General features: G+C 52.8%; 1 protein-coding gene across 1 annotated transcript in view; it reads right to left on the bottom strand.

The window, feature by feature from the left end:
* The window catches only part of LOC118396809 (protein jagged-1b), a 45016-nt gene extending 24129 nt beyond the window's left edge, over window positions 1-20887 (bottom strand). Inside the window, exons 1-2 of the mRNA XM_052467218.1 lie at window positions 20031-20887; window positions 15695-16021 (exon numbers count right to left, since the gene is read on the bottom strand). Of these exons, the coding sequence (XP_052323178.1) occupies window positions 15695-16021; window positions 20031-20180 (477 nt within the window). The 5' untranslated portion in view covers window positions 20181-20887. The remainder of the gene's footprint in view (window positions 1-15694; window positions 16022-20030) is intronic.
* Between the last annotated feature and the right edge of the window lie 2081 nt (window positions 20888-22968).

The raw sequence follows: 22968 nt of genomic DNA, 5'->3' as shown, positions 1-22968 counted from the left end.
TGTGTTTGTCAGGGTGGAATGTCGCTGTGGGAGTGCAGTGTTGTCTGGTGTGTGTGTGTGCGTTGACGACCACAGTGTGTCTTGTGTGTATTATTTCATAGTTCACTGTGAGTGTGTGTGTGTGTGTGTGTGTGTGTGTGTGTGTGTGTGTGTGTGTGTGTGTGTGTGTGTGTGTGTGTGTGTGTGTGTGTGTGTGTGTGTGTGTGTGTGTGTGTGTGTGTGTGTGTGTGTGTGTCATGTAGAGCTGAGGAGTGGGCTCAAAGTGTGTCACGGGAGTGAATTGAGAGGCTGGAAGAAACCATTAAAACATTTATAATTGAAGTTGATTCGTTAAAGAGAACACTCAACTTCACTATTCCTACAATTCACTATTCCTAACTTCACTATTCCTAACTTCACTATTCCTAACTTCACTATTCCTAACTTCACTATTCCTAACTTCACTAATTCTTCATTCTATTTCCTTCACTATTCCTAACTTCACTATTCCTAACTTCACTATTCCTAACTTCACTATTCCTAACTTCACTATTCCTAACTTCACTATTCCTAACTTCACTATTCCTAACTTCACTATTTCCTCTGGAAAACTTCCATGGAATGTCTGTCATCTCTTGCAGAACTGTCATTTATTTCATCTTTTCTTAAACCACTGTTCTGGGAGCAATTTGCTAATTCTACCACTCGTAACCTCTCCACCCGCAAAAAGTCTGAGGTTGATGTTGCTGTGGGCTGGAAGGACGATGGGGCCCTTTTCCATTTGGACATACCACAGATCCACAGTTGCAGGTCTCCACAGCATGGAGAGAGAACGAGAGGGAGTTCCCAAAACAAGACGCAATAACAACAAGGAAATTAAAACGGCCATAAATCGCTGGAAACTGTCTGATTGTTTCTCCCTCCCTTCCCCTCCAGTCTACCATAAATAAAAACAAGGCTTGAGTTAATGATACCCAGACAGATGCCCATGTATGCCCACAATCATAACCCTCCACATTCCTTTTCCTCAAAGCTCATGGAGCCAGGTGTGCCCCTCTCTCCATTTCTCCCTGATAGGCACTCTCTCTTCCTTTCTCTCTCTTTCTCTCTCTCTCTCTCTCTCTGTTATCTCTTTTATCCCTCTCACTCCATTTCTGATGGGCACTATGAACACCCCCGTCACTCTCCACCTCTCTCTGAGCCCTCAGACATGGGCAGGGTAGGATATCCCGGCTGAGCCAGGCTGTACAAACACAGCTCTACGACAGGAAGGACTCCCATCCCTGAGAGAGGAATTTCCCCTCCACACACGCACATGCACACGCACGCACACACATGCAAAAGTGCACATGATAAATATGATCGTCAAAACTATCGACTATAACAGTATTCTCTCTCGCTCCCTTCTACCTCTCTCTCTCCCTCTCTCTCTTTCTCTCCACCACCCCATGTTCTACAATCTACGTGAGCATCACACCAATCATTCTGCTACCAGGCCCATTACCATCATAACCCGTCTCTCATACAGATGGCACCACTCACCTGGAGTATCACTAGCCCAGCTGTAATTATAGACACACACACACACACACACACTAACACACACACACACACACACACACACACACACACATCCACACATGTCCCTTCAGTGACAGTGTTGTCATGACAGCGGTGCTTGAAGCTGGATACGATGGCTTGCACCACACCGCCAACACCCGAATGGAATCACAGTAACAGTGGGTCCATCCTAATTCCCTATATAGTGCACTATACCCTATGGACCCTGGACAAAAGGAGTGCACTACATCCAGAAAATAGGGTGCCATTTGAAACCTGATACCTAAAACAGACATGGACTAGCCCCTGGGTGTACGCATCCACCCTACCCTGCTGGCATCCACCCCACCCTGGTACCATCCACCCCACCCTGCTGGCATCCGCCCCACCCTGCTGGCATCCACCCCACCCTCCTGCCATCCACTCCACCCTGCTGGCATCCACCCCACCCTGCTGGCATCCACCCCACCCTGCTGCCATCCACCCCACCCTGCTGGCATCCACCCCACCTGCTGCCATCCACTCCACCCTGCTGGCATCCACCCCACCCTGCTGGCATCCACCCCACCCTGCTGGCATCCACTCCACCCTACTGCCATCCACTCCACCCTGCTGGCATCCACCCCACCCTGCTGGCATCCACCCCACACTGCTGCCATCCACCCCACCCTACTGGCATCCACCCCACCCTGCTGCCATCCACTCCACCCTGCTGGCATCCACCCCACCCTGCTGGCATCCACCCCACCCTTCTACCATCCACCCCACCATGCTGGCATCCACCCACCCTGCTGCCATCAACTCCACCCTGCTGGCATCCACCCCACCCTGCTGGCATCCACCCCACCCTGCTGCCATCCACCCCACCCTACTGGCATCCACCCCACCCCTGCTACCATCCACCCCACCCTGCTGGCATCCACCCACCCTGCTGCCATCCACTCCACCCTGCTGGCATCCACCCCACCCTGCTGCCATCCACTCCACCCTGCTGGCATCCACCCCACCCTGCTGGCATCCACCCCACCCCCCACCCTGCTCTCCACCATCCATCCACCACCCTGCTGGCATCCACCCCACCCTGCTGGCATCCACTCCACCCTGCTGCCATCCACCCACCCTGCTGGCATCCACCCCACCCTGCTGGCATCCACCCCACCCTGCTGGCATCCACTCCACCCTGCTGCCATCCACTCCACCCCACCCCACCCTGCTGGCATCCACCCCACCCTGCTGGCATCCACCCCCACCCTGCTGGCATCCACCACACCCCTTGCTGGCATCCACCCACCCTGCTGCCATCCACCCCACCCTGCTACCATCCACTGCTGCCACCCTGCTGGCATCCACCCCACCCTGCTACCATCCACCCCCACACCCTGCTGGCATCCACCCCACCCTGCTACCATCCACCTCACCCTGCTGCCATCCACCACACCCTGTTGGCATCCACCCACCCTGCTGCCATCCACCCCACCCCCATCCACCCCCTGCTGCCATCCACTCCACCATGCTGCCATCCACCCCACCCTGCTGGCCACCCACCCCACCCTGCTGGCATCCACCCCCCCACCCCTGCTACCATCCACCCCACCCTGCTGGCATCCACCCCACCCTGCTGCCATCCATCCAATGCCCACCCTGCTGCCCATCCACTCCACCCTGCTGCCATCAGCTCCACCCTGTTGGCATCCACCCCACCCTGCTGCCATCCACTCCACCCTGCTGCCATCCACCCCACCCTGCTGCCATCCACTCCACCCTGTTGCCATCCACCCCACCATGCTGCCATCCACCCCACCCTGCTGCCATCCACTCCACCATGCTGTCATCCACTCCACCATGCTGCCATCCACTCCACCATGCTGCCATCCAACCCACCCTGCTGCCATCCACTCCACCATGATGCCATCCACCCCACCCTGCCACCATGCCCTGCCATCCACTCCACCATGCTGGCATCCACTCCACCATGCTCCACCCCACCCTCCACCCCACCCTGCTGCCATCCACCCACCATGCTGCCATCCACTCCCACCCCACCCCACTGCTGCATCCACCCCACCCTGCTGCCATCCACTCCACCATGCTGCCATCCACCCCACCATGCTGCCATCCACCCACCCTGCTGCCATCCACCCCACCATGCTGCCATCCACTCCACCCTGCTGCCATCCACTCCACCCTGCTGCCATCCACCCCACCATGCTGCCATCCACTCCACCCTGCTGCCATCCACTCCACCATGCTGCCATCCACCCCACCATGCTGCCATCCACTCCACCATGCTGCCATCCACTCCACCCTGCTGCCATCCACTCCACCATGCTGCCATCCACCCCACCCTGCTGCCATCCACCCACCATGCTGCCATCCACTCCACCCTGTTGCCATCCACCATCCACCCTGCTGCCATCCACTCCACCCACCATGCTGCCATCCACTCCACCCATGCTGCCATCCACCCCATCCTGCTGCCATCCACCCCACCCTGCTGCCATCCACCCACCCTGCTGCCATCCACTCCACCATGCTGCCATCCACCCCTGCCATCCACCCCACCATGCTGCCATCCACCCCACCCTGCTGCCATCCACCCCACCATGCTGCCATCCACCCCATCCTATTGCCATCCACCCCACCCTGCTGCCATCCACCCCACCCTGCTGCCATCCACCCCACCCTGCTGCCATCCACCCCACCATGCTGCCATCCACCCCACCCTGCTGCCATCCACCCACCCTGCTGCCATCCACCCCACCATGCTGCCATCCACCCCACCCTGTTGCCATCCACCCCACCCTGCTGCCATCCACCCCACCATGCTGCCATCCACCCCATCCTATTGCCATCCACCCCACCCTGCTGCCCATCCACCATCCACCATGCTGCCATCCACCCCATCCTATTCCACCATCCACCCCACCCTGCTGCCATCCACCCCACCCTGCTGCCATCCACTCCACCCTGCTGCCATCCACCCCACCATGCTGCCATCCACCCCACCCTGCTGCCATCCACTCCACCATGCTGCCATCCACCCCATCCTATTGCCATCCACCCCACCCTGCTGCCATCCACCCCACCCTGCTGCCATCCACTCCACCCTGCTGCCATCCACTCCACCATGCTGCCATCCACCCCACCCTGCTGCCATCCACTCCACCATGCTGCCATCCACTCCACCCTGCTGCCATCCACTCCACCATGCTGCCATCCACCCCACCCTGCTGCCATCCACTCCACCATGCTGGCATCCACTCCACCATGCTGCCATCCACCCCACCCTGCTGCCATCCACTCCACCATGCTGCCATCCACTCCACCCTGCTGCCATCCACCCCACCATGCTGCCATCCACTCCACCATGCTGCCATCCACCCCACCATGCTGCCATCCACCCCACCCTGCTGCCATCCACCCCACCATGCTGCCATCCACCCCACCCTGCTGCCATCCACTCCACCCTGCTGCCATCCACTCCACCATGCTGCCATCCACTCCACCCTGCTGCCATCCACTCCACCCTGCTGCCATCCACTCCACCATGCTGCCATCCACCCCACCCTGCTGCCATCCACTCCACCATGCTGGCATCCACTCCACCATGCTCCCATGCCATCCACTCCACCCTGCTGCCATCCACTCCACCATGCTGCCATCCACCCACCCTGCTGCCATCCACCCCACCATGCTGCCATCCACCCACCATGCTGCCATCCACCCCACCATGCTGCCATCCACCCCACCCTGCTGCCATCCACCCCACCATGCTGCCATCCACCCCACCCTCCACCCCACCATGCTGCCATCCACCCCACCCTGCTGCCATCCACTCCACCATGCTGCCATCCACCCCATCCTGCCATGCCATCCACCCCACCCTGCTGCCATCCACCCCACCCTGCTGCCATCCACTCCACCATGCTGCCATCCACTCCACCATGCTGCCATCCACTCCACCATGCTGCCATCCACCCCCATCCACTGCTGCCATCCACTCCACCCTGCTGCCATCCACCCCACCATGCTGCCATCCACTCCACCATGCTGCCATCCACCCCACCCTGCTGCCATCCACCCCACCCCCCACCCTCTCCACCCTGCTGCCATCCACCCCACCCTGCTGCCATCCACCCCACCCTGCTGCCATCCACTCCACCCTGCTGCCATCCACCCCACCCTGCTGCCATCCACTCCACCCTGCTGCCATCCACTCCACCCTGCTGCCATCCACCCCACCCTGCTGCCATCCACTCCACCCTGCTGCCATCCACCCCACCCTGCTGCCATCCACCCCACCCTGCTGCCATCCACTCCACCCTGCTGCCATCCACTCCACCATGCTGCCATCCACCCCATCCTATTGCCATCCACCCCACCCTGCTGCCATCCACCCACCCTGCTGCCATCCACCCCACCCTGCTGCCATCCACCCCATCCACCCTGCTGCCATCCACCCCACCCTGCTGCCATTCACTCCACCATGCTGCCATCCACCCCCACCCTGCTGCCATCCACTCCACCCTGCTGCCATCCACCCCACCATGCTGCCATCCACTCCACCATGCTGCCATCCACCCCACCCTGCTGCCATCCACCCACCCTGCTGCCATCCACCCCACCCTGCCCATCCACCCCACCCTGCTGACATCCACCCCACCCTGCTGCCATCCACCCCACCCTGCTGCCATCCACCCACCCTGCTGCCATCCACCCCACCCTGCTGCCATCCACTCCACCCTGCTGCCATCCACCCCACCCTGCTGCCATCCACCCCACCCTGCTGCCATCCACTCCACCCTGCTGCCATCCACCCCACCCTGCTGCCATCCACCCACCCTGCTGCCATCCACCCCACCCTGCTGCCATCCACCCCACCCTGCATGCCCCATCCCATCCACCCCACCCTGCTGCCATCCACCCCACCCTGCTGCAATCCACCCCACCCTGCTGCCATCCACCCCACCCTGCTGCCATCCACCCCACCCTGCTGCCATCCACCCCCACCCTGCCCTGCTGCCATCCACCCCACCCTGCTGCCATCCACTCCACCCTGCTGCCATCCACCCCACCCTGCTGCCATCCACCCCACCCTGCTGCCATCCACTCCACCCTGCTGCCATCCACCCCACCACTGCTGCCATCCACTCCACCCTGCTGCCATCCACCCCACCCTGCTGCCATCCACTCCACCCTGCTGCCATCCACCCCCACCCTGCTGCCATCCACCCCACCCTGCTGCCATCCACCCCACCCTGCTGCCATCCACCCCACCCTGCTGCCATCCACTCCACCCTGCTGCCATCCACCCCACCCTGCTGCCATCCACCCCACCATGCTGCCATCCACCCACCCTGCCATCCACTCCACCATGCTGCCATCCACTCCACCCTGCTGCCATCCACTCCCACCCTGCTGCCATCCACCCCACCCTGCTGCCATCCACTCCCACCCTGCTGCCATCCACCCCCCTGCCCTGCCCCCACCCTGCCCATCCACCCACCACCCATCCACCCCACCCTGCTGCCATCCACTCCACCCTGCTGCCATCCACCCCCACCCTGCTGCCATCCACTCCACCCTGCTGCCATCCACTCCACCATGCTGCCATCCACCCCACCCTGCTGCCATCCACTCCACCCTGCTGCCATCCACTCCACCCTGCTGCCATCCACCCCACCCTGCTGCCATCCACTCCACCCTGCTGACATCCACTCCACCATGCTGCCATCCACCCCACCCTGCTGCCATCCACTCCACCCTGCTGCCATCCACTCCACCATGCTGCCATCCACCCCACCCTGCTGCCATCCACTCCACCCTGCTGCCATCCACTCCACCATGCTGCCATCCACCCCACCCTGCTGCCATCCACCCCACCCTGCTGCCATCCACCCCACCCTGCTGCCATCCACCCCACCCTGCTGCCATCCACTCCACCCTGCTGCCATCCACCCCACCCTGCTGCCATCCACTCCCACCCTGCTGCCATCCACCCCACCCTGCTGCCATCCACCCCACCCTGCTGCCATCCACTCCACCCTGCTGCCATCCACCCCACCCTGCTGCCATCCACCCCACCCTGCTGCCATCCACCCCACCCTGCTGCCATCCACTCCACCCTGCTGCCATCCACCCCACCCTGCTGCCATCCACCCCACCCTGCTGCCATCCACCCCCACCCTGCTGCCATCCACCCCACCCTGCTGCCATCCACCCCACCCTGCTGCCATCCACCCCACCCTGCTGCCATCCACCCACCCTGCTGCCATCCACCCCACCCTGCTGCCATCCACTCCACCCTGCTGCCATCCACCCCACCCTGCTGCCATCCACTCCACCCTGCTGCCATCCACCCCACCCTGCTGCCATCCACCCCACCCTGCTGCCATCCACCCCACCCTGCTGCCATCCACCCCACCCTGCTGCCATCCACTCCACCCTGCTGCCATCCACCCCACCCTGCTGCCATCCACCCCACCATGCTGCCATCCACTCCACCCTGCTGCCATCCACTCCACCATGCTGCCATCCACTCCACCCTGCTGCCATCCACTCCACCCTGCTGCCATCCACCCCACCCTGCTGCCATCCACTCCACCCTGCTGCCATCCACCCCACCCTGCTGCCATCCACCCCACCCTGCTGCCATCCACTCCACCCTGCTGCCATCCACCATCCACCCCACCCTGCTGCCATCCACTCCACCCTGCTGCCATCCACCCACCATGCTGCCATCCACCCCACCCTGCTGCCATCCACCCACCCTGCTGCCATCCACTCCACCCTGCTGCCATCCACCCCACCCTGCTGCCATCCACCCTCCACCCTGCTGACATCCACTCCACCATGCTGCCATCCACCCCACCCTGCTGCCATCCACTCCACCCTGCTGCCATCCACCCACCATGCTGCCATCCACCCCACCCTGCTGCCATCCACTCCACCCTGCTGCCATCCACTCCACCATGCTGCCATCCACCCCACCCTGCTGCCATCCACTCCACCCTGCTGCCATCCACTCCACCCTGCTGCCATCCACTCCACCCTGCTGCCATCCACTCCACCATGCTGCCATCCACCCCACCCTGCTGCCATCCACCCCACCCTGCTGCCATCCACCCCACCCTGCTGCCATCCACCCCACCCTGCTGCCATCCACCCCACCCTGCTGCCATCCACTCCACCCTGCTGCCATCCACTCCACCCTGCTGGTATCCACCCCACCCTGCTGCCATCCACTCCACCCTGCTGCCATCCACTCCACCCTGCTGGTATCCACCCCACCCTGCTGCTGCGTGATCCCGTCCCTCCTCTGTTCCTTTATCCTCTCCATCTTTGTGTTCTTTCATCCAGGACATGATTAGTATCAGACTCTTCACTCCCTCCCATTCCACCTCTCCTCCTCCTCTGTCTCTTTGAGTCACATTCTTAGCGGGTTAATTGGCTTGACAAAGTTATGTGATTCCAGGCTACTTCAAACGCTCTGAAACAACAGAGCCCTCGCAGCATGGTGTGTCCCCCCCCCCCATCTAGTCTCATCTCCCCCATCGTGTCCCTCTCGCCTCCCCGGCCCACAACAAGATGCCCCCTTTGGCTTCCGCAGGAAATTACCTCGTCTGGTCACTGGCTGCTAAACATCCACATTTGTGGCTTTTAGTATGAGGCACGGCCAGTGAGAAAGTAGGTATAGGGATGGGTGTGTGTGTGTGTGTGTGTGTGTGTGTGTGTGTGTGTGTGTGTGTGTGTGTGTGTGTGTGTGTGTGTGTGTGTGTGTGTGTGTGTGTGTGTGTGTGTGTGTGTGTGTGTGTGTGTGTGTGTGTGTGTGTGTGTGTGTGTGTGTGTGTGTGTGTGTGCGTGTGTGTCTGGATGGCCTCTCAAAATTCCCCTGCTTCTACTTTCTCAGTGAACCGGATTCAAGGCTGTGGAGAGCGAAAAGTACCCGCAAGTACACACCCAACACACTCTCTTTTCGGGCAAAGAGGAGATATCAGGTTAGTGTGTCAACCGCCCACACACGGACAGCAGAACAGAATGAGAGTGGTGTTCATGGGTTAATAATGAGTGGTACTTGGAGAGTGTGGCTCCCAAGATGCCACAGTGAGGTTAAAGAGAAGGAAAGGACTTGGAGGAGGACATAGAAGAGACAGGGAAGAACACTTGGGACCCAGAGGTTTATCCCATTCATGACGCTCTATTCGCTGTCGCTGAAAAGGGAGACCCCCAGGAGCACCGTTACTTATTGTTCCCTGCTCCGTCAAATACCCACCGCAAAGGAAACTTCTACATTAATGTGGATGTTACCATGATTATGGATAGTCATGAATGAATTGCGAATAATGAGGAGTGAGAAAGTTACAGACGCAAAAGTGTTAACCTCCCCTGTTATTGTAAGGGTGAGAGGTCAGCATGTCTCAGGGGGTATGATATTTGTGCGTCTGTAACTTTCTCACTCATCATTATTACCGATTCGTTCAGGACTATAATCAAAGTATCATTTCAAATCCAAAGTGCTGGAGTACAGAGAAATACTTCTGTGGCTCACTGTGTGGTTTCACGTCACCAGAGGGACAGAAGTGAGAGTGGGGGCAGTAACAATGAAAGGAATGGGTTTACATGGGGATAAAGAACAGAGAGAGAGAGAGAGGGCGAGGGAGGGAGGGAGAGAGAGGGAGAGTGAGAGAGAAGGGGAGAGAGAGAGAGAGGGAGAGAGAGAGAGAGAGAGAGAGAGAGAGAGAGAGAGAGAGAGAGAGAGAGAGAGAGAGAGAGAGAGAGAGAGAGAGAGAGAGAGAGAGAGAGAGAGAGAGAGAGAGAGAGAGAGAGAGTGGGAGAGAGAGTGGGAGAGAGAGAGACAGGCAGACAGAGGGGGAGAGAGAGAGAGAGAGAGAGAGAGAGAGAGAGAGAGAGAGAGAGAGAGAGAGAGAGAGAGAGAGTGAGGCCATGTGCTGTAAAACCCACAGCACACAACACATGGCCTACAGCAGAGCCTGGACCTGCTAGAGCAGTACTGCCAGACCTGGGCCCTGGCAGCAAACCCCAAAAATACTAAAATAATGATTTTCCAGAGAAGATCCAGATCTCAAGGAATTAGACCAAAGTTCTGAATTGGTACAAAATATATAGAGTAATGCACACACTACAATTACTTAAGTTTAAAAAATAAGCTCAACTGGACACCTTAATGAGGCAGTGAATGAGCTGAGAGAGAAAGCACGCAGGGCATTCTACGCCATTAAAAAGCTAATTCAATTTGAAATACCTATTACAATTTGCTAAAACTAATTGAATATGTCATTGAACCAATTGCACTTTATGGCAGCGAGGTGTGGGGTCCACTTGCAAAACAAGATTTCATCAAATGGGACAAACACCCCATTGAAACCCTGCATGCAGAGTTCTGTAAGATTCTCCTACAAACAATGCATGTAGGGCAGAATTAGGCCAATATCCACTAATAATAAAAACTCAAAAAAGAGCAATTAAGTTTTGGAAACATCTAAAATACATTGACCCCCTCTCATATCATTACCAAGCCCTGCAATGCCAAGAGCTGAGCAAAGAAAAGAGTCCCCTCATCCAGCTGGTTCTGGGGCTGAGTTCACAAACCTGTTCTACTAACACACTGAAGCCTCAGGACCAGAACATCCAATCAATCAGGATCAACCAAATTACAACACAGTCAAAACAAAACTACATTGTTTATTGGGAAACACAAACACAAACACAAAGCAAAATGCAGTGCTATCTGGTCCTAAATCGACTGTATACCGTGGCTAAATATTTGAGAGAGAGAGAGAGAGAGAGAGAGATGACAGATGAGTGACTTCGGAGGGGGTGGACACAAGGGATGGAGGACAGAGTAGTAAAGGTAAAGCGAGGGAGAGATTGGAGAGGGAGTGCTAGAGGGAGCTGGGTGAGGAGTCAATAGACTTCTGTAATTACACCTGTTCAACTACTTACAAAGCCGTGTGCCCACGCACTTCTTCAAACACAGTGTACCAAGATGAATGCACCCACACGCGCGCGCACACACACACACACACACACACACACACACACTCACTCACTCCACACACGGTCCCCGCAGGATCTCCAACGTGATTGTGTAAATCTGCTTCCCCATCCTAATATAGAAACTCCCATTTCAATCCAATTTGCACACAAATGAAATCATTAAAAGGCTGCCTCCCTAGAGAGACTTCTGTCCTCCAGGTTATTCACTTATCTCTGAAAAACACAAGGCTCAATCCCTGATGGAATTCACTTTCTTCGTGTGTCATGATACAGTGTGTGTGTGTGTGTGTGTGTGTGTGTGTGTGTGTGTGTGTGTGTGTGTGTGTGTGTGTGTGTGTGTGTGTGTGTGTGTGTGTGTGTGTGTGTGTGTGTGTGTGTGTCCAATGTCAGCCCACAAGTGAGTGTGTATGAGAGAGTCATCGACGGACAAAAGGAGAGGAAAGCACAAAGGAGGAGTAGAGAAAGCGAAGGAAAGAGAGAGAGAGACCCAAATGAAAGAGTTTTCTAACTGAGCTCTCTGTCCTCCTCTCTCCTCTCATAACCCCTTGGTGACTGGGTCAGTCTGACTCCCACACGCCAATGCACAGGTAAACCCACAGTGTGTGTGTGTGTGTGTGTGTCTGTGTGTGTGCGTGCGAGCGAGCGAGCGTCTGTGTGTAGTGGAGCATATTAGACCTGACCCAGAACACAGGAGAGTACTGGCTGAAATGCATTTGCATCATTTCTCTACTTTGCATGTTTAATAGCAGGGCCCGTTCAGTTGTTCCTGGAAGCCCGGTTGTCACAGAGAGAGCAGAGGTCAGTAAGGCCAGGTAAGAGAGGTACGGAAGTATGATGCTTTCTGATCAAAGAATGTGATTTATTTTGACTTTTTAACCACTAACTCTCACTATCCCTTACATAAAAAAAATAAAAAAATTAAACTCTCACTAACCCTTAGTTAACCCGTACTCGAACCTTAACCCTTACCTAGACCTTCCTCACCCCTAGATAGAGAACAAATAGTGGTCCTTCCTCTCCATTTCTGTGGATATGGCCTGTTTTGTCCTCTCTCGCATGGCCATCTAGTGACATCCCTGAGAACCCTAGTGTGGGAATTATGAGACGTACTTCCAACTCTGACCTTTGACTGTTGACGGTTCCTGGTACCACTGCACTCACAAGACTGGCCCATATGCAAGAGGTTAGACTTATCAACAGCACTGTATGTGCGGCATTGACTACAACCTGAACATTACAACACAACAGGAAACAATGTACACGCGTGGCTTTATAAATAACCTTCAAGAACAACTAAGGCAAGCGGTGGGAGGGAACGAGGAAAGAAAAGAAAGAAAGAAAGAGAGTGAAAAAGAAATGACTGTAGATGATGATATGGTTACCGAAACACACACACACACACACACACACACACACACACACACACACACACACACACACACACACACACACACACACACACACACACACACACACACACACACACACACACACACACACACACACACACACACAGTCAGCTGAACGTGAGTCCCACCAGTTGAGGGATCGCTCCCTCTGGCAGAGAACCTGACCTAGGATCAGATTGAGTGGCTTAACACTTGAGGTCAAGATTATGAAAGACTGACCTAAGATCAAGAGATGAGGACCACAGCCCATTCAGTTCTATTTAGCGGTGTTCGTTCAGTGCCTATCACGGAGTCATTTGTCACAAGGACTCTTAACCCTCCTCTAAAGCTGGCCCCAAGTCAACAACGGTACGAGGTGAAAAGCAGGTTCAAGTTACACACAGCCGATCTAGAGTAACGATTCTATAGGATTCCGATCTTTGAGAGGAACAAGGCTTTAGAGAGATTATAATGCACCTTTGTCTAAGAGCTGCCCGGCAACTCCTTCTAGTGCCCCGCCTATTCACTCCATCCATTCATTCGGAAACTGTGTAGGTTTCCTCCGGCCACATAGACAAGAAAAAGACCATCCCCACAGTCCCCCTCTTTCCGCCAATCAGCTCTGCGAAGTTGGAAACAACATGAGACCGGGCGACTTGAGAAATGACCTCACGGTTTCGAAATGCTTTTGATGTTTTATATCTGAAAGGAAACGCCTTGGCTAAAACATCCCAGACCGGGCCGCTAGCTGTCCCTGGACTCGGGGTCAAACTGCAGCCAAATCCTTCAGTCCATATGATCCGACAGTGAGGGGCTGGGCAGACAACGGGGAAATATAATACACATTCACAAACACACACACACACACACACACACACACATGCAGGTTATTCACACCCAAAAGACAAGCAAATGCAAACGTACGCGCACACGCGCCCGTGCGCACACACACACGCACACTCTCGTTTCCCTGAATAGATTAGTAAAGAGAAAGAGCGAGGGCGAGGGATAAAGGGAGCTCACCTTTCCTCATAATGACTGTGCTCACCTGTTCATCCCCTCACCTGGGGCAGAGATATCAGAATACTGCCTGAGCCCCCCTCCCTATTTCCCCTGGCCTCTCCCCTACCTCCTGGAGACGGCCAGATAATGTGAGTCATTCAACCACCGGTCTCCCCATAGAAATGCTGGCCCTCTGTCTCTCTCCTCTCCCCTGCAGCCAAGCCTGCCCCACGGCCTGTCCCTGAAACTGATCCAGATAGACTTTCTGCTGGAGAAATTTCTCACACTCATACCTGCCACTCACACACCTCCCCAGCATGGAGAGGCGAAAGTGTGTATGTGTGTGTGTGTCCGTGCGCATGTGTTGTGTTCCAGGCGCCTATAGCTAGAACATACAGACCTGTACGCTCCAACACCAGGCCAGCTGGTGGGCATGACCAGCGTTAATTCCCAGTCCGCCTCTAAATCTTTCAAAAAAATACATATTTAACCTTTATTTAACTAGGCAAGTCAGTTAAGAACAAATTCTTATATACAATGACGGCCTACCAAACCAGTTAAGAACAAATCTCAACCAGGGCTTTGCACAATATAACAAACATTATTACTAGGCAATAGGAATATAATTACAACCACATCGTCAGCTCTCGTTCCCCCATGAATATAATACTCCCATTATGAATAACCATTCAACCTCACTGAGAGGTCAGAAAGGAAGCATTCCAGACCATGAACAACAACAACAACAACAACAACAACAACAACAAACTATCGAATGCTCTCATTGAGACAGTAAACAAAGAAACAAACAACCGTTCCGATCTCTGGAAGGAAGACAATGTTGCGCAGTCGTCCTGCATGTGCCAAGTCATTCAGAAGGGATTGTAGTCGCTGTGGCGCTGACCCCGAAACGACTTGAGAAAAAAGAGATAGTAATTACAGCAAAAAGCCAGGGAACTGCTTCTAATGGATGTGGGGGGGTGGAATAAAGGGATGTAAACGGTGGGATGAACTCTGCTCGTTGTGAACATTTAGTGCGCCTCTTCCACCAGCGAAAAAGCTTTCACCCCCCTCCAGATGTCCCCCAAGTGAACATCTCAGGGCTTAGTAACATGCAAATAGAACAACGTATTTGTGAGCAGCAGCGATACACGACGCACACAACCTCCGGGCCTCAGGATTCCTCTCCGCTTGCATTCGCTGCTCCTATTTTCCGCTCTTCCTGTTTTGTTTGGGTCGGGAGACGCGGTGTGGAAGAGAGGGAGACGGAGGATGGAAGAGGAGAGGGACAGAATTGGATTATCGATGGGTCTAACGTGCGACTAATTAGGCCGGCTCTTTAGTGAGGCGTCGTAGCCACCAGCCTGGACTACGTGCCTGGTACGGACACAGACACGTCGATGCGCAAAGTCAGACAGAGAGGCGCGACATCGGCGACCTTAATGGTGCAACAGCACAACAGCTTCGAGTTCAGGAGGAGAGAGAGGAAGCGAGAGATAGGGAGAGAAAGATGACGAACCAGAAAAGAGAAGGAAGGACAGAAAGTGCATCATCTCAGCATCAAAACCAATGGCTATGTTGAATAAAGGTAGAAAACTGCTACTAGTTTCTCCAAATAGTAGCAAAGCCGCTTGACTGAATGCTAAGAGCTCGTGTCAACGCCGTCACAGGTCTCTGTGAGTGTGTACCTACTTGAACCATATCATGTTACCATAGTAACAACATTGGAGTTACATTTCTGTACTCACCGGCCAGGCGTATTTGAAGGGAATGATGACGTGCCCTGTAGTGCCATCCTCTCTTCCTCCTCCGTCGTGCCCTCGATGACGGAGGGATTGGGTGTTGCCCCCCAGGACGGTGGTGCTGCCCGCCCCGAAGGTGCAGGCTCCTGTGGGGACGACCCGGGCCTGGTACTCCTTGAGGCAGGCCCTGAAGAAGGTGTCACACTGGTCCGTGAGTGAGCAGCGCTGCCCCCCTGTGGCCTGGAGGTCACAGCACTCCCCACTCTGCAGCACACCATGGGGGTTCTGGAAGTGACGGATCTGGAGCTCAAACATCCCCACTGCACACACAGCCTGGAGAGAGAGGGAGACAGGAGAGTTAGGATGAGGTATAACTCATACACACACACACACACACCCGAAGAGAGGGTGAATGTATGGGAACAAAAAGCGTCTGGTTCCAGATGTCATATTTCTTGAAAAAACGTTCATGAATGTGATGAATACACCTGCTTAATGGGTGGAGTATCATTTTTCATCCCAAAGCTCTCCAGCTATGGTAATCTATGGATAGCATGCTCTCCCTCTCTCTCTCTCTCTCTCTCATCTGCTTCATTAGGGTTACCAGACTACGGTCATCCTACTCTAAGAGGTAGAAAGAGAGGGTGATTGAGAAAGGAAAGATAACATTGATTCACACCACTTCCTCCCCACAGCGGAAGAAACTTAAAATCCCTCATCCAAATGGAGATACGCCCCCATTCCAGCAATCTCTCTCTCTCTCTCCATATCTGTCAGTTCATCTCCCTCTATCGGTCTTCATCTTTCCCTCCCCGTCTCTTTACCCTTCTCCCTCGCTGTCTCAGTCTCCCTCTTTCAGCCTCTCCCCTCCCCTGGGTCATGCACTTCCTCCACCTCTCCATCGAGCTCCTTTCTTTCCTACTTCTTCTGTATCAGTAGCCCTCCCTTCTATTTTCTCCCTCTCTCCCCAGGGGGACTTAGACACTGGGAACCTGGCCACGGTTTCTCTCTCCTCCTCCTCCTCCCTTCCTTCTCTATCTGGGAACAGGCTGTAACTCTTGCCTTCTCTCCTTCTCTCTGCACCAGCTTTTCTTCTCTGTTTTGTTGCCATTCTTCTTTTCATCTCTCTTTCTTCCTCTCCCTCTCTCTCTCTGTCTCTCTCTCACACTCTCTGCTTGTCTCTCTCTCTCTCTCTCTCTCTCTCTCTCTCTCTCTCTCTCTCTCTCTCTCTCTCTCTCTCTCTCTCTCTCTCTCTCTCTCTCTCTCTCTCTCTCTCTGTCTCTCACTCCTCCCAGAGCTTATAAAGCATTCTCCTCAGCTGGGTGCAGAAGGGCACAGACAAGCTGGTAGAGCTAACAAGCTCCCCAGAGAGACAGGTGTGTTGGTGTGTTGTATAGCAAGGAAATCATTTTTATGACTTCCAACGACTATAAAAGCACAAACCACAAATGCACGTAACACACAAACACACACACACACACACACACATACACACACATACACACATACACACACACACACACACACACACACACACACACACACACACACACACACACACACACACACACACACACACACACACACACACACACACACACACACACACACACACACACACACACACACACACACACACACACACACATACACACATACACATACACATACACACACACACATACACACACACACATACACACGCGCACACGACACATTCAATGAAAGAAGGTGACGAAGAATCGTGGTGCAATAGTCCTGCTACACACAACCTGACCAAAGCCAGTTAGAAGAATAGCTGGTAAGTCAGGCCATTGTTGTGGCATTCTGCCCCTCACCTGCCCCTGTCCCTGGGCTAGGGGGCCAAACTCTCCTACATCAAACAGCCTGTGGAGATACAGGCCCACTCATCACTCTGCATCCTCCTTTCTTCCTCTCCTCTTTCCCCACCTCTCTCAGCCATTCCGGGCATACCTGCGTTTCAGCGCTCCATCTGACCGCTCCGAGCGCTCAGTCTCGACCATCACCGCGGAGAGCTGCGGTCATTAAGTCCCCCATTTAACCCCAAAATAGGGCGAGACCAGGACCACAACCTGAACACTGGAGTACCACGGTTGGATACGTACACTGACTAGCACCATTGTTAAACACTTGCCTTTTAATACGGTTAAATATGGCACCATCTTGACTGTTCTGTAATAACAGTATGATGTCAGGACAACATTATACACTGTGTCAAACCACATTTATAAATCATCCTGAATGCTCGTATCTGCATTGCATTGAATCGGACACATCCCCAGACCTGAGTAATACAGGTTGATAAGTGTTACACTATTGTCACAGGTTATAGTGTCTTCAACGCTTAAATGGATGCAGGATATCAACTCTACTGCTCTCCTCCTACATTATAAATGTCCCACAGCACGGTTGGTCTGCATTGTACTGTAGTAGGGGAAGGCAATGTTATATTAGCGAAGAGCTTCAGAGCTGGGTGCAGTGGATCCATGTGGATCTTTCTGTACATTCACACGCCCTAGTGCTACAAGGCTGTGGCCGCTGGCCCAACACACACGCACACACACACACACGCACACACACATAAACAGGCTTCTCATCTCACACAAACACACATACACCCACACATACAGAACCACCTGATATTGCTCCTGCACTGAGGGCTGTGTCACCCCGCCAGTAGGGGACCCTTTTAGGCCAACAACCATAGCCTGGGGTGGGGCTGGGAGGGGAAGAGAAGAGAACACATTCAGCCAGCGCTCTACCTCCAGGCTTTCCCTCTAGGTCTGTGTGAACTTGAACTTGAATGTGATAGGCCTTTGTCCAATTTAACTGAATGTGAATTGATTTTCTATGTGGTCAATGTGGTTTGGGTGTGGTGTTTTGGAAGCACATTCATTATTACATTGTTATTACCATTATAAGGATAACTGAAAAGGAGACTGAAAAGATTTGGCATGGGTCCCCAGATCCTCAAAATGTTATACAGCTGCGCCATCGAGAGCATCCTGACCGGTTGCATCACCGCCTGGTATGGCAACTGCTCGGCATCTGACCATAAGGCGCTACAGAGGTGTGTACGGCCCAGTACATCACCGGGGCCAAGCTTCCGGACATCCAGGACCTATATACTAGACGTGTCAGAGGAAGGCCCAAAAAATGGTCATAGACTCCAGAACCAGAGAGCTCATTCTATGTTCAAAAGGCTTCTTAACAGTTTCTACCCCCAAGCCATAAGACTGCTGAACAATTAATCAAATGGCCACCAGAACTATTTACATTGATAACCCCCCCCCCCCCGTTAGTTTTTACACTGCTGCTACCCGCTGTTTATTATCTATACATAGTCACTTTACCCCTACCTATATGTACAAATGACCTCGACTAACCTGCCCCCCCCCCTCCCCCACACACACATTGCCTCATTGACTATACCCCCTGTATATATATTGTGTTACTTTTTTATTTCATTTTTTACTTTCGTTTATTTAATAAATATTTTCTTAACCCTGTTTCTTATTGTTGGTTAATGGACTTGTACGTACGCATTGTATTCGGCGCACGTGACAAATCACATGTTATTTATAAGGTAGCCTGTACTACGCTGGACTATTCCTGGTCATCTGCAGAACTTTTACATATCATAGAGAGAGGATGGACTGCATTCATGAAAATGTGTGAGGCAGCGAGGCAAGTGTGCGTACCCACACACACCCACACACACACAGGGACAGACTGACGAACAATTCCCTTGAATCCACCTCTCACCTTGTAAGTAAAGTGTAGTAGTAGTTAACACATAGAAGACAGCCTTACTCCATCCACAGACACCATCACATTTATCTTGCTATTTCACATAAAGGATGCATTTGTTTCCACCGTTAGAGCCTACAGGAGACTGTACTCTGAACCCTTCCTTCCCTCTGCTGTTCTGGTTCAAACAATTCACTTCGCGGATGGGTCGTCTCGCCCCTTTTCAACGGCAAAAAAAAAGCAATTACAGTGTAATAGGCTTAGAATCCCAATTACAAAAAAATGGTGTAACCAAAGACCATGCTTTGGTAAAGACGTGAAGGTTTGCCCCTGTAGCCTACAGATGAAAGGACACGCCCATGAAGCAACAAGTGGATGACACGCGACTATTAAGACGCACAGAAACAGTTGGGCACAGCGCCATTTGGAGCAAGGGGAGACATATTGACAAGAGAAACAGGGAAGTAGAATGTGGACACTATTATTAACTCTGTGGGAAGAAAATACCGACTGTAAAAGTCAGGGCAGGGTTAGCAACGGCCGAAAATAGCGCTTAATCGGTACGGCTTACCTGCGGTTGCAGAGAAAGGGCGACGATAAAAATCACGGTCCACTGCTGTCCCCGGCCCCGTTCTTTCCTCATCTCTGTCCTGGTGCTGATCCTCGCGCCTCCCCAGCAGCAATCAACCGGCTTTCGTCCGTGCGCTCGTTCTCTCTCCATCTCAACGTCAAAGGATCGAGGACGTAAAACAATGCGGTGTCCCCTCTACTCTATAATATCCCTTTCTCAACTCTCTTTGAGCGTCAGTTCATCGCGTCGTATTTGGCATTGTTGCCTTTCTTGTGTTGTTCCCCTTGGGGAGTTCCTCCTGCCTGCCCGCCCAACCTCGACCACTCTCCCCGGCTTCTCCCTCTCTTGGTTTCCCGCCCCTCCTCGACCACTCTCCCCGGCTTCTCCCTCTCTTGGTGCGGTATCCAGAGTGGGTCTTTCCACAGAAGAAGAAAAAACACTCACTCCACCAGGTCGATCTTCCCTCCACCTGCCGTTAAGGCTTTGAATGTCAGACCTGCTGGCTCCCTGACTTGAGCTCTCTTACCAATTACACTCTCCCTCTGCGCAACGCACTCGCCCTTCAAACTAAACACATACGCATACACCCTTTCCTTCTTTGCGCAAAGGACTCACATTGATAGCCAAATGAAGTATAATCTCCCTCCCTACAAGTCAAGACTCTACGCTCTCTTGTTTATCCACTGCATGCTTCGTCCCTCACTCTTTCCGTAGGCTTTCCAACCCGTGTGTTCACTTTCGCTCAGGGCTAACAGATCCGAATCACCCAGGTCCCGATCAAGTAACCGTGCGTATCCGCGGTGGGAAAGAACTCAGCGAAAAGGGATGCCAGCCAGTGACGAGAGGCTGTGTGTGTGTGTGTGGGGGGGTTAAACATGAGAGAAAGTGTGTTAATGTGCGCGAGGGGTGTGTCCCCTCAGGCAGAGGATATCCGTCTTCTCGTTTTATATGTGCACGCGGTCTGTAATTCAACTGGACTACGTAGTCGAATAATGTGTCCAGTGGCGACCCGTCATTCAGAGCAAAGACAAAAAAAAACTTGTTTTGCAATGTTATTTTGGCCTTAATACATGTCACATATCGGTTTGCAAACAATGTTAAAACAAAATAGCATTGAGTTAATAAAGCTTCATTCAAACATGGTCTCTTTTTTGCTTTCTTGAATAAGGCAGCTCCAAAATGCAGGTGTTTCAGCCTAGCTCAGCGCATTATGTGGTAGTGGGGTAGCCAGCGGAAAATAAAGAGCGTAGGAGTTGGTAATGTTCTCTAGTTGCGCCGTAATTGGCTCAGTGTTCTGGTACTCATTGGGACACCACGTCACCGCAACATCTACGGGGAGAGCTAGAAAGTTCAAGCCCCTTGGGTGCTGCCACAGATGGAGAGCTAGAAAGTTCAAGCCCCTTGGGTGCTGCCACAGATTTACATAAGAAGTGCCCATCCAAGAAGTCTCAAGGTCATTGGCCACAGATAAAATGACGTCAAATAACGTTATATCTACTGTAGTTTAGTTTGGACTGATCATGTCAACATCATACTTTCAAAATCTTAGCTAGCAGTCATCATCATGAATCAAGTCAACTATCTACTGGCAAATCCTTTTCAATCCTTTTCATATGAAGATACATTCTAGATAAAACATTTCAGTGCTCATCGGCCATTGGACATACACATTACACAACAAGTTGGTACTCTCAAATTCAACAATGAGTGGTTTGGAAGGAATCACTGGCTAACTAAAAGCATTGCATAGCAATCACTGGCCTGCTATTTGTTGGAGAGGGTGTGCGGTCCAAGTCTGGGTTTAAAGTCTCTTTTCCAAGCTGAAAAGGATAAACATTCATATGCAACAACATGGCCAGAAAAGATGGAATAAATTGTCCATGCTGTCAATCCAGCATGACTTCTGCCACCTTCAAAGCAACTGGAAACACAGAACTGGGAAATCTCAAACTTTAATGAGTTCAAGACAAATGGGAACTCGGGAAAAAAACGAGCTCAGACTGGGAAATACGTTTTGAACGTTCATTCAACTTGGAATTCCAAGTCGGGAACTCTGACCTCTTTCTAGAGCTCTGACCTGAAGATCACTGACGTCATGATTCAAACGTATTTTTTTCTGAGTTCCCAGTTGTCTTGAAAGCACCATAAATCCAGATGATCACAGACTTTGATGACAAAGATTGATGGCAAAAGTTGTCCACAAGAAGGACCGCCGCTCCACCTTCCTGTTCAAGTGAGCATAGCACAAGGTGAGTCCAACAATGTATTTTATGCTGCTGCATAAATTATATATAATATGCCAGGAAGATATTTACATTTACATTTAAGTCATTTAGCAGATATGTATACTGTAGCTAAAAATATAATACTAAGTGTATGTGGTGTATTAAGCTGTTAGTAGCCCATGTGCCTCACCCAATTTGGTCCCTTTTCCCCTCATAACTTTATCCTATGCTTCTGACTTGGTGTACAAGGAGAACATTGTAAGAACGGCTCATGTTCTGAATTATGTTGCTGTACATTTCAAAAGCGCTGAACAAATAGATATATCGACTACACCCATTTTAGCTAGCTCATTAAAGTCTGAATCTAAATTACGGATTGCTTCTTATCCTCTCATTGTTCCCTTATGCCATAGTATGTACATCTCAATTGTCAGTAGAAACCACATTTGTTTAAGCAAGTCAGCCATGTCTTTTTTTTTTTACAAGGCAATGGATGAGGCTGAATGAACTGTTTCGCTGACAGACAAGGCTCCGCTGATAGCCAGGTGTAGCGGTGGTAAGGATTCATGCTATGGTGCTGAAACGAAACCTCTGCTGTTGGGACAGCTTTATGTAGACAATTTGCGGGCACCGTTATAGTGCAATCAATGTATTGTTCAATGTTGTGTTGTGTAGTGGATTTGCTGGCATGCATACATTTTTGTTGTTGTTGA

This window comes from Oncorhynchus keta, chromosome 18, assembly GCF_023373465.1.
Source record: "Oncorhynchus keta strain PuntledgeMale-10-30-2019 chromosome 18, Oket_V2, whole genome shotgun sequence".
Taxonomy (NCBI): Eukaryota; Metazoa; Chordata; class Actinopteri; order Salmoniformes; family Salmonidae; genus Oncorhynchus; species Oncorhynchus keta.
This window is presented reverse-complemented; position numbering and strand designations above follow the sequence as displayed.